General features: G+C 36.1%; 1 protein-coding gene across 4 annotated transcripts; it reads left to right on the top strand.

Moving 5' to 3' along the window:
• The first annotated feature begins 315 nt into the window (after window positions 1-315).
• Window positions 316-11,078, top strand: LOC108986651 (probable LRR receptor-like serine/threonine-protein kinase At1g06840). 4 transcript variants are annotated; one of them, XR_001995397.2, is made up of 22 exons: window positions 316-734; window positions 927-1,158; window positions 1,463-1,613; window positions 2,560-2,631; window positions 2,802-2,873; window positions 3,145-3,288; window positions 3,371-3,445; window positions 3,542-3,613; window positions 4,401-4,475; window positions 4,986-5,054; window positions 5,216-5,284; window positions 5,458-5,529; window positions 5,722-5,808; window positions 6,059-6,127; window positions 6,356-6,831; window positions 7,470-7,628; window positions 8,488-8,771; window positions 9,296-9,347; window positions 9,527-9,777; window positions 9,995-10,129; window positions 10,280-10,444; window positions 10,559-10,658. XR_001995397.2 is itself a non-coding variant. In XM_018959344.2 (21 exons), the coding sequence occupies exons 2-21, from the start codon at window positions 1,053-1,055 to the stop codon at window positions 10,904-10,906; spliced, it is 2,838 nt and encodes a 945-aa protein (XP_018814889.2). In that variant the 5' UTR covers window positions 319-734; window positions 976-1,052; the 3' UTR covers window positions 10,907-11,078. The 4 variants fall into 4 exon arrangements, 3 of the variants coding, with proteins under 3 accessions (XP_018814889.2, XP_018814891.2, XP_018814886.2); XM_018959344.2 differs by lacking the exon at window positions 10,280-10,444 and having other exon boundaries at window positions 319-734; window positions 976-1,158; window positions 10,559-11,078; XM_018959346.2 differs by lacking the exon at window positions 10,280-10,444 and having other exon boundaries at window positions 319-734; window positions 3,374-3,445; window positions 10,559-11,078.
• The last annotated feature ends 269 nt before the right edge of the window (window positions 11,079-11,347 follow it).

Here is an 11,347-nt window from a genome sequence, read left to right as displayed (position 1 = left end):
ACCCAATCTTTTTTTTTTTTTTCCCAATAAATCTGTTTTAAGTTTTTTTTAGACATGACAATTTCATGATTTGCTCGTATATCTTCGTTAAAAATAAATAAATAAATATAGAATCTATATAAAAAAAAAAATCTATTTTTTAATTGTTTTTAAAAGAATACTGTACAATGTTTTTTTTTTTGGGTATTGGTCTTTTGAAAGACGGGTAGTGGAGTTGGCCCAACACGTTGGCGGTTGTCTGACCTTTGAACTCTGTCGATTTGAAGACGTCAAGAGAGACAATGCATTGAGAGAATTACAAAACCAATTTATTGAAGTTTGGAGCCATTGTTACAGTTTCCTCTCTCCGACCGTTATTATAATCGCACTGTTTCTGTTTAGATTTTAATGGAAGCCTTATTCCGCCGATGATCAAGCATTTAATGCTACTCTCAACTGTCAGAAGTAAATTACCCAACTCTTTTAAACTCTCTCATTTCTTGCCAAAGTTTCTCCCGGCGTTTACTAATCAACTCGTTGGTGAGTGAAAGAGATGGCAACAATCTACATCAGCAGCAAATGCTTGAGCATTTATAATGGCGAGCCGGTCAGAAAGATACCACCGCAGATTTCAACCCCATTTATTTATTTATTGCCCAAGTCCTCCTCGGGTTAATTCTCAACTGCACGTTATATACCATAGATGCTTCCATCATTCTGATTGGGTTATCAACTAAATATTCAAGCTTCTTATGGTAAGGTTTCTCCGTTTTTCTCGGAATTTGGTTCGTTTGTTTCTACCCCAGTTGTATGGTACAAGAATTTTGAGTGTTCTTCTTTGTTTTGTTGCCTAGAGATTGGGGCTTTTTCATTGCCCTTCTTTTTGGTTATTCATTGTTTCCCAGTGTTAGAAAAGCTAATATTTATTTTGCTTCTGACAAATTCAGCTGCTTTGAACTCAATCCAGCAAGTTCTGATACTTTTTCCAATTATAAGGTGGAGAACTCGCATGCTACAACAATTCCCAAAGTTGGATACTAGGAGAAATTTGATAGTCCGGCAGTCTTATTGGGATGTATCAATCAACAGCCTGGACTTATGGAATATTTTTTATTTCATGGTTGTGTTGGTCTTCACTTCTCACTGGAGCACAGAATTCCATCACTCATCCGGAGGAAGGTGATTTTCCTTAGCTTCTTTAGGCAAAGACACTCTTGAGAGAATGCTTGTTTAAAAGCCTCTCACTGCACCTGGAGGCGTGTTTTAGCTATATGAATCCTACAACAAGTGATTTGTAGTAACTTCAATATCAAGTACTCACTTCCCTCTAGTGAGTGGTGAAGAGTGCTACATATAGTTGAGTTGTAAAATGTGTATGCTCAAACTTGGCTCTACTAAAAATCTTGATGTATATTTTCAAAATGAATCTGCTTTCTTTGCAATATTCGTGCTGATGATGGTTAACACTTGTATTAATTTGCAGTGAAGGCATTGGAGGAAATCAGGAGAAGTTTGATAGATCCAAATAACAATTTGAGAAATTGGGATCGAGGAGATCCGTGCACATCAAATTGGGCAGGGATTGTGTGCTCCAATGGGACTTTAAATGATGAATATCTACATGTTCTAAAATTGTATGATTTTAGCCTTTTCCTATATTTTATTTATATCAGACAGGACTATCAGCCCAAATAATTGTCTTATTTATTTCACTTTAAATAATTATTCTTTCTTTGTTTCTGTGGTCCCCTTGCATACTGAGATGTTTATTATTCCACTTTCATATCTACTCATATTAATTGGTGCCATGGAACAAATTTCCTTGGTTCTTCAGTTCATTGAATTTCGTTTTTTCAATATTGGACGTGTTTCCCAATTTTGCTAGAAAATATCACCAACACATCTTGATGAATCTGTGCTTTTTCCTTTTAATACCTCAGACTTATGTTCAGACCCATGTTAGGTAGGTGAATTGTGAAGGCTTTAAGGGGGTGCCAAGTTCCACACAGGTTGTTTACCAAGTGAAGTTGGGCTTTACAAGTGATAGAAGGGAGTTTCAACTATAATTTTGATTTGTGTATTAGGAGTACAACACAGATAAATCCCTTGGTTGGATAAACGGTAGAGCTAACCTAGCACTGGATTGTGATATGGGGCCTGACAAAGACGTCAAAGATTTAAGTAGGAAGTGGGGAAGTTGTGACATCCATATTGTATTTAGTCCCTCATTGGGTGTGAGAATTGTAAAGACATTGCATGAGCATCATGTCCAGTAGAAGATATTTACCAGATGGAACTAGGTTTTATGGTGTAAATGTGATTAATGCATCCTTACTATTTACAATTTCAGTGATATTTCCATTGTCCAAAACATTATTGACTAATACTTTACTATATTATTTATTGGTCATTGACTCAATCATTATTCATGACTAGATTCATATAGATTTGTAATCATAAAAAATTCAAGTATAAGAATATCAAGCTTCGACAAAACTTGGCGTTATTAATACATGGGCAGTTCTACTGAAAAACTTGTATTGATGCTTTAATAATTTTCATTTGGACTTCTCTTTGCAGGCAACTTCGGAAAATGGAATTGTTAGGGAGTTTATCACCAAAGCTTGGCCGCTTATCAAACCTGACAATATTGTAAGGCGAAGCATCTTTGAAAGACTTCTGCGCTTCACATCTTTATGTGAATAGAAGTTTTTGGATACCTTCTTCAGTTGATATTCTGGAAAAAAAAATTTCTCTACACCGTGGTGGCTTTTGATTTATGTATCCTACTAATATATTTCTCTCTTTCTACTCTGTTTAAGGGATTTTATGTGGAACAACATAAGTGGGAGTATACCCAAGGAGATAGGCAATATAGCTAGTTTGGAACTCTTGTAAGTTGATCATCTTTTTCTATGGGAGAGATTAGATAACCAATATTGTAAAAACGTTTTCTTGCTTATGCCATTAAAAAAATGCAGATATGATACTAGTTTATGCATTAAAAATTTCTGATTTCCACATGGTATTAGAGATATTCCTTGTGTGCAAACTAATTTACTTGATATGTAGGCACGATTTTGAATATCTGGTAATTGAATATTGCAGAGATATGCAGTACATTGGCTTTACTCTGATTCCATATTTAATACTCCATGTGTCCAGGCTTCTAAATGGAAACCAATTAACAGGTCCATTACCTGAAGAGCTTGGTCATCTTCCAAACTTGGACAGGATACAAATTGACCAGAACAACATATCAGGACCAATACCCATCTCATTTGCAAATTTGAACAAAACAAAGCATTTGTGAGTGTTTTCACATATTGTCTCAAAATAGTACTGTAATGAGTCATGACTAACCCTTCTTCCCTTTTTTGTCCCATGTGAGCGGTCACATGAACAACAATTCAATTAGTGGGCAAATCCCGCCCAAGCTATACAGATTACCAAGTCTTATTCACTTGTAAGTCAGTGATTGGTCATATTTTCATATTTCATGATGATACATCTTTCTGTACAATCCATGAGATCAGTGGCCATCTTCTCCCTGTTAATGCAGGCTTCTTGATAACAACAATTTATCAGGGTATCTGCCACCAGAGTTCTTTGAAATGCCACAATTAAGGATACTGTATGGTTCCTACTATCCTTGATATATTTATATCTATCACATATACTTCAAAATGGCAAGTTTATGGATTATAGTTCCTACTATCCTTGATGCCAATATGTTTACGTTAATCACAAGCGTTATTACATCCAAAATATATGAATTTGTTGCCTTTTTCTTTTGCTTCTCAACTTGAATAAGGTTATGATTGTTGAGGAATAATTTTATATTGCCCGTGAGCAAGGTCTTTGGCATGTTTATAAAAAATAAACAATCATCTCTAGTAAAACCGGTTTTATGAGATGAGTTAGGTCCATAAATTTTTTCATGGTATCAGAGCCAAATTCTGAATTTGAACCCTAACTCTATACTCTACCCCATTTAATTAAATATTCTACTTGTTGGGCCTACTCATTGAGAAAAAGTCTGACCCACAAGTGAGAGAGACTGTTAAGATATAAAAATAATAAAATCTACATCTTTCAAATAGTTTAAGTTTCTGGGACAAGTAGTGATTTCACATGGCATCAAAGCAGAGGTTCTGAGTTGGAACCCTGACTCGACACTCTACTCCATTTAATTAAATATTCTATTTGTTGGGTCTACTTATTGAGAAGAAGTCTGACCCACAAGTGAGGGGGAGTGCTAAGATATAAAAATAATAAAATCTACTTCTTTCCATCAGGTTAAGCTTTTGGGATAAGGGGTGATTTGACAATGATTTCTAAACTTTCCTTTTCCTTCAAAATAATATTACGTAAGTACTCGTGTAAAGTTTTGTAATGCGTTCAATGTCTTTGCTTTGCAGTCAACTTGATAACAACAACTTCAATGGGAATACAATTCCAGCTTCTTATAGCAAAATGTCCAAGTTGCGTAAGTTGTAAGTGCATATTATTATCCTCTGTTTTTAAGTCAGTTTCAGAAGTAAAGGCAGAGCAAGGTGCTGGCCTTGAGGTGTGAGGCTAAAACTTTTTATTTATGTTTTTTGCCAAATCGTAGAAGAAGCTCTTTTTCCCTAAAGTAAAATAGTAAAACAAAGTGGGAAGTACTGTTAAAGTATAAATACTTTAATACAAGTAGTGAAAAGTAAATTACTCAAACATCGATAGAAAAGGAATTTAAAAGGGAATGTTACTGAACAAAGATTTTGGGTTGCTTAAGCCAACTAAGGTGGCAGGGAGCATTGAATCTTTTGAAACATTACTCATGGTTACACAGAACCAGTCAGTTTTTTTTTTTCTTCTGACTCATGGTTACATTATTTTCATTGACTGTCACAAAGCTTTTTTTTTCTTAGTTACTTTATATGCAAGTTGGAAATCAAAGAAGTATGCACATTCACCTGTCCATGTTGAGAAATTATGATTTATGTCTTGATTTGCTTTGCTAGGAGCCTTAGGAACTGCAACTTGCAAGGAGAAATGCCTGAGTTGAGCAGAATACCAAACCTTCTTTATCTGTAAGTGGCGGTATTTTATTTTTATGTTTATGTCATTAAATGATGGTCTAGGATGAGCTTCTGACAAATACTAATTGTTCAGGCCGAATAAAATTTTCTTTACTTTGTAAAAGACAACCTGTTCACTGCTTCTACATATATTATACTTACTTGAATTTCAGAGACCTCAGTTCAAATCAGCTAAATGGATCCATTCCTCAAGATAGGCTTTCCGAGAAGATTACAACTATGTAAGATTCTCCATCTTTCTAACGAGATGTAATGTGCATCCTTTTTACTTTTGTTTATATTTGTTGTTCAGATGTCACAAAGTTTTTACAGAATTTTCTTTTAGTTTTTGAAGATAATTTATGCTAAGATTACCCTTGACTTCTAAAATCTATTATATGAACAATGTACCCAGTGATTTATCCAACAACTTTCTTACTGGAGAAATTCCCATCAACTTTTCGGGCCTTCCTCGTCTCCAGAGTCTGTGAGTAGTCTCCCACTTGCTCTTTAATCCTTTTGTGTTCAATGTTATCATCATTTACTTCGTATTTACAGAACGTTTTGTTTCCACTTATCTCGACCATTAGATTTTCCAGTTACTAGTTAATTTCAGTCAATGAATTCAAAGTGTTCATAAAATAAATGACATTGTTCTGTAATTTGTTCCCCATGGCAGGCTAATTGCGAACAATGCATTGAGTGGCTCTATTCCATCCATCATTTGGCAAAATAGGACTTTGGGCAAAATGGAAAGCCTTATAGTGTAAGAGCTGAATGGCAATGTTACTGTTTCCCTTGGTTGAAAGTGTATTTCTACGGCAGTTTATGGGCATTCACGCTCTCAAGTACCTTGTGCTTTTATTGATAGAAGATAAAGTTGCTTCTTTGTCCTGATTTTTGCATGCTCTTTTATCACATTCAAAGTTGTATCCTCCTGGGCTGACTTCGATAAGTTTCAAAGGATCTCGTTCTAGATTTTCTATGCTATTGCTCACAGCTCTTCCATATTCCAGGGAGTTGCAGAACAACAAGCTTTCAAATATTACAGGCATTACCAATCTACCTTCAAATGTCACTGTCTGGTTTGTTTCTATACTTGCTTCCTAATGTCAATGTCCCAATTTATTTCATGTAGATCTTCTTGTGTGATAAAACCCATCTTCATACTGGGGTGTCTACCTGGTAAAAGAGTGTGCTCTTTTTGGTTTTAGTGTTTTGAGGTGGAATAGATATTTTTTATTAGTATTGTAATGTGGGAAAGACACATTGATATAATGATCATGTGATACATTTTGATTCTTGACTTCCAGGCTTCAAGGGAATCCCTTATGCTCGAACCCAAACCTAGTCCAGTTTTGTGGATCTGAAAGTGAGGACGAAAGTAAAAGTCAGGGTCCAACAAATAACACTTTGCTTTGCTCTTGTCCACCCTCTTATGAAGATTCCCCTACATCTGATGGTTGTGCCTGTGCTGCCCCTCTGCTTGTTGGATTTCGGTTAAAAAGTCCTGGATTCTCAGATTTCCTTCCGTACAGATTTGAGTTTGAGGACTACATGACATCTGGTCTCGAGTTAGTCCGTCAACAACTGTACATCGATTCTTTTGAATGGGAAGAAGGACCACGACTGAGAATGTACTTGAAGCTTTTTCCAGTAGATCATATTTTCAATGACAGTGAGGTTCTGCGAATCATGAACATGTTTGGATCATGGAAAATCCCTTATAGAAACATCATTGGACCTTATGAACTTCTGAACTTCACTTTATTGGATGTTTATAGAGATGGTTTGTCTCGAAACCCTTATCTGAAGTAGTTTGTGACATCTTTATTGAAGTTAGAACTGATGCTTGTTTTAGAAGTTGAGGAATGTATTCTCTGGAACAATTCCTTTATTCTTAAAAAAAATATTTTTGGCATGTGGAATTATTCTCTTTTACTGGTGTTTGATGCTTGTCACTCTGAATGACATGTGGTGTGTGTGTGTAAGTTTAATATTTAAGTGGAGATGGCCTTTCCTTTTGCTGCCAAATCTTGTTGAAGATGGGCTTGATCTTGACAGTTCAGGGCTTTCATCTTAGATATGCTCCCTTAAGAAGTATAACAATTACAGTTGCACTTCTGTGATCCAGTACATAAGTGAAAAGCTGCAATGCTTCATCTAGTTCAAGATGATTTTAATTTGCTGGGAAATTACGAAATGTTCTATATTGACCAGAATGGCAGCCACAAACTCACACTGGTGATGTTACAGATTGTCGCTCCACTACTTGCTTTTGCCATATGTCACTTATGACTTGTCCCCACTCATGGACAAAATATGCCTCAGTCATATCTTATCACCTTTGATGTGTTCATATATGAGATGAAAGTTGATGGATACTTTTGATTCTGTTTATGCTCATGGTATTCACTAATCTCACAGCAATTCCCACCCCTCCAAAGTCTTCTTTAAGCAAAGGCGCATTGGCTGGCATGGTATTGGGGGCCATTGCAGTTGGAGTAACATTGTCCTTAATTGTTTTTCTTCTGGTGCTGAGAAGGCGTATGAGGAACATCAGGGCAATTTCAAGAAAACGTCATGGTGAATATCTTTTGTTTATGATGTTTGGATTTTTAGGAAGATATGTAATGATTTCTCACTGTTTCTGCAATTTTCTCTATTTTGCATCCAAATTAGGCCTGTTAATCTGGCCAGAGAGATGCTTGTCCAAGCTTATCCTGAGGTAGGAATGCCTCAGCCTGGCCTGAAATGCTCAATATCTTGCCTTTCTCAGCTAATGCTGTTGGGCAAGTTTCAGCCAAGTTTGGACTGTGCCATGACTAGAAACATCATTAAGAGAGGAGAGAGTCTACTGAAACATATACAGTAAGGCTTGGGTTTCATATTGGCTCAGACCAGCTCTATGTTCAAGCCTAGACTAAGATGCATTCTACATTCTATGTTAATATTGTTTTGTCTAAGTAGGTGAATATGCATTCTGAGAAGATGAGAAATTGGTCAGCTTTTAGACAAAGTCCCTTGCCAATGAATGAGTTCATTTTTGACATGCATGCTAGTTGTATCTTGTCAAACCCTGTAAAGGGTTTTGAAGAATCCATGTTTATCAGCTTCAAACTCAGCATCCTTATTCTGCTTCTAGCAGGAAATATCTTGTGATAGTATGTGGTCATATCAATGGGGCTTTTGGTTTGCCTAAGAATTTGTTATTGGATTACATTCACTTAGTTTTAAGGACCTGTAACATGCTTATAAATTTTCTTGTGTTCATTGTTATCACATCTGTATTTAGACTTGTACTTGTATCTGAATCAGGAAATATTAATGGATAGTTACATTCATGGCTGTATCGATCATTTTAAACAATGGGCACAGCATTTTTATATGCAGCGTCTATCACTATGCTCTCATTTTCAACGTTGGACCTTTATTTGATATGCAGCATCTAAGGCCTTCATGAAAATTGATGGTGTGAAGGCTTTCACTTATGGAGAATTGGCTATGGCTACAAAAAAATTTCACAGCTCCACTCAGGCTGGCCAAGGAGGCTATGGAAAGGTTTATAAAGGAATTCTGGTTGATGGTTCAGTTGTGGCCATAAAACGTGCACAAGAGGGATCCTTGCAGGGTGAGAAGGAGTTCTTGACAGAGATAGAATTTTTGTCAAGGTTACATCATCGGAACCTTGTTTCTTTAATTGGATACTGTGATGAAGAACGTGAACAGGTGCCTTTTCATATCTCAACTGAAAATAATATTGAAAGAAAATCAATAAAATGGATTATCCATCAATCTTATTACTGAATTGACATGGAGATAAATCCTTCCGACTTAGGAAGTTGATGGAATAAAAACTAAAAATTTGAAAGCTGAAAGAGCAGAAAAACCAAAGACGCAAACCACATACATAGTTGCTTTGTATGATAGCAAATGACAGAAGAAATTAAACTCAATCTAGGGGCATTAAATGCGAGATGCAACTTTATTCATTGATAATACAGAAGCATTTTCAGAATTCTTCATAAATAAGGCCTATTTGTTTCTAAAAAATGTACAAAAAAAAGTTGGATATCTCCACAATGCACTTAGGAGAATAGAGTCCTTCCTTTTCTTTTTCATGAGCTGGACTTTTCTCCCACAAAATTCTGAGTTTCGTGACAAAGGACTAGTTTTTCTTGCTTTCAGTTGCTGAATTTGCATTGATTTTTTTTTGGGGGAAAAGCATCACGCAAGTATTGTTGTGCATGCAGATGTTGGTCTATGAGTTTATGTCAAATGGTACTCTAAGAGATCAACTTTCTGGTATGGCTTATAATCCTTTAAGTTTTGCTTTTCTCGATTTCATTGTGGTTTTTTCTGAGCGTTCTTCATAGCATATGATTGCAAGTGAAAACTGTAATATAGGATTTGCAACATCACATTTCCACTCTCCACCTCTCTCTTTATGGGCTAATTGATTGTTTATGTGTATAACAACACAGCCAAGTCTAAAGATCCTCTGAATTTTGCTATGAGATTGAGAATTGCCCTAGGATCAGCTAAGGGCATCCTCTACCTGCATACAGACGCTAATCCACCAATATTTCACCGAGATATCAAGGCCAGCAATATATTATTGGACTCTAAGTACACAGCAAAAGTTGCTGATTTTGGACTTTCACGACTTGCCCCAGTTCCAGATATTGAAGGGGCGATTCCTACCTCTGTATTTACAGCTGTGATGGGAACACCAGTAAGACTCGTATATATGATATTTAGCAAAGAGAATTTTGTCTTTTGCATGAGTTAAGTTATAAGTTTATAAAAAAGATTTGTATCAATATCTCTATTCTTAGAACGAAAGAAGTGGAACCTGAACTAGATGAAATAGGCTTAATTGCATGCCATAGGTGATGAAAGTAACTGGTGTTGATTTCTTTATTTCCTCGTTCTTTGATGTAACTTTGCAGGGCTACGTAGATCCAGAGTACTTCTTAACTAATAAGCTGACAGACAAGAGTGATGTTTATAGTCTTGGTGTTGTTTTTCTAGAACTCCTGACTGGGATGCAGGCAATCTCACATGGCAAAAACATCGTTAGAGAGGTAAAAATTTTGCTCCGTAATTCATGTTATTCCTACAGCCAAAAAAAATGAGGCAGCTTTTACTCTCTTTCTGTCTCTCTGTCTCTCTCTCCTTGTCATTTTATATAGTCATAAATACTTGAGAGAGAGATCCTCTTTTGCAAGTTTCAGTTTCAGCTTCAATAAGATGGCAGACATGAATTTGTTAAACAATCTTCACCACCAGCCTTGAGTGAGACCTCTGCCAAGGAGTGTACTTATTAATATCTTGGATTTTAGATTCAAATGAAACAGTGTCCCCGTTAGTTGAGCCAAAATCAGAATTCCTTGCATGTGGTCAGTATTTTATTATAGAATTTAACATTTTAAATGGCCTGGCTGCAGTGCCTAATATAATAGTCCGTTGTAAATATATATATATCTAAAGGAAATAGTTTTCGTCCTTTTCAGGTTAATGATGCTTATCAATCTGGTATGATCTTTTCGCTCATTGATGGGCGAATGGGATTTTATCCTTCTGAAAGTGTGGTGAAATTTTTAACTTTGGCCCTCAAGTGTTGCCAAGAAGAGACAGATGCACGACCTTCAATGGCAGAGGTGGTTCGAGAACTTGAAAGCATATGCAGTGTGATGCCTGAGGTGGATGCCATAACAGCAGATCACTTGTTCACAGATGTGGAAAAAGTTGTGACTCCACCGCCATCATCATCCTCTACGGTGAAGTATCCTTATGTGTCATCAGATGTATCTGGAAGTAACCTTGTTAGTGAAGTCATTCCAATCGTCAAGCCTAGGTAGAAAGCATTTGGGAAAAAATTGGTTGAGATTTCTAGTATCCTGTTAAATTGATCTGGTATATAGTCTCTCTCACTCTCATTACAGTTTGTTTAGAAAAGGTTATAGTTAAAGCAGTAGATAGTATCATAAAGTTGCTGTAAGACTAAATCTAATAGAAGTGTTTTGCTGTTTCCAGACTTGTAACCGAAAGCATTAGCCATTTATGCATTTTACCCCAAGCATTAGAATTTCTTAATTAACAAAATGATGCATGTGTTGGTGCATAATGCTTGTGATGTATGGATAAATTCCGGGCATCTAAGTTGTCACTCGTACTGACGGAGTTTTGGGGAAGAAGTAGAAACAAAACTTAACCAGTAAAGACATAAGATTGAGGTGGGTGTCTTGATTCACGATCTTACAGTTGGTTTTTCCACATATTTGTTCCATTAGAATTTCATT

The sequence above is a fragment of the Juglans regia genome, chromosome 14 (assembly GCF_001411555.2).
Source record: "Juglans regia cultivar Chandler chromosome 14, Walnut 2.0, whole genome shotgun sequence".
Lineage (NCBI taxonomy): Eukaryota > Viridiplantae > Streptophyta > Magnoliopsida > Fagales > Juglandaceae > Juglans > Juglans regia.
Note: the sequence above shows the minus strand (reverse complement) of the source record. Positions and strands in the feature narration are given on the sequence as shown.

Excerpts from the sequence above, each read along its gene's own strand:
- LOC108986651 (XM_018959344.2), top strand. The coding sequence starts at position 1,053 with ATGTATCAATCAACAGCCTGGACTTATGGAATATTTTTTATTTCATGG. Across the intron at positions 5,055-5,215 it reads ATACCAAACCTTCTTTATCT|AGACCTCAGTTCAAATCAGC; the intron begins GTAAGTGGCGGT and ends CTTGAATTTCAG. Across the intron at positions 6,832-7,469 it reads ATTGGATGTTTATAGAGATG|CAATTCCCACCCCTCCAAAG; the intron begins GTTTGTCTCGAA and ends CTAATCTCACAG.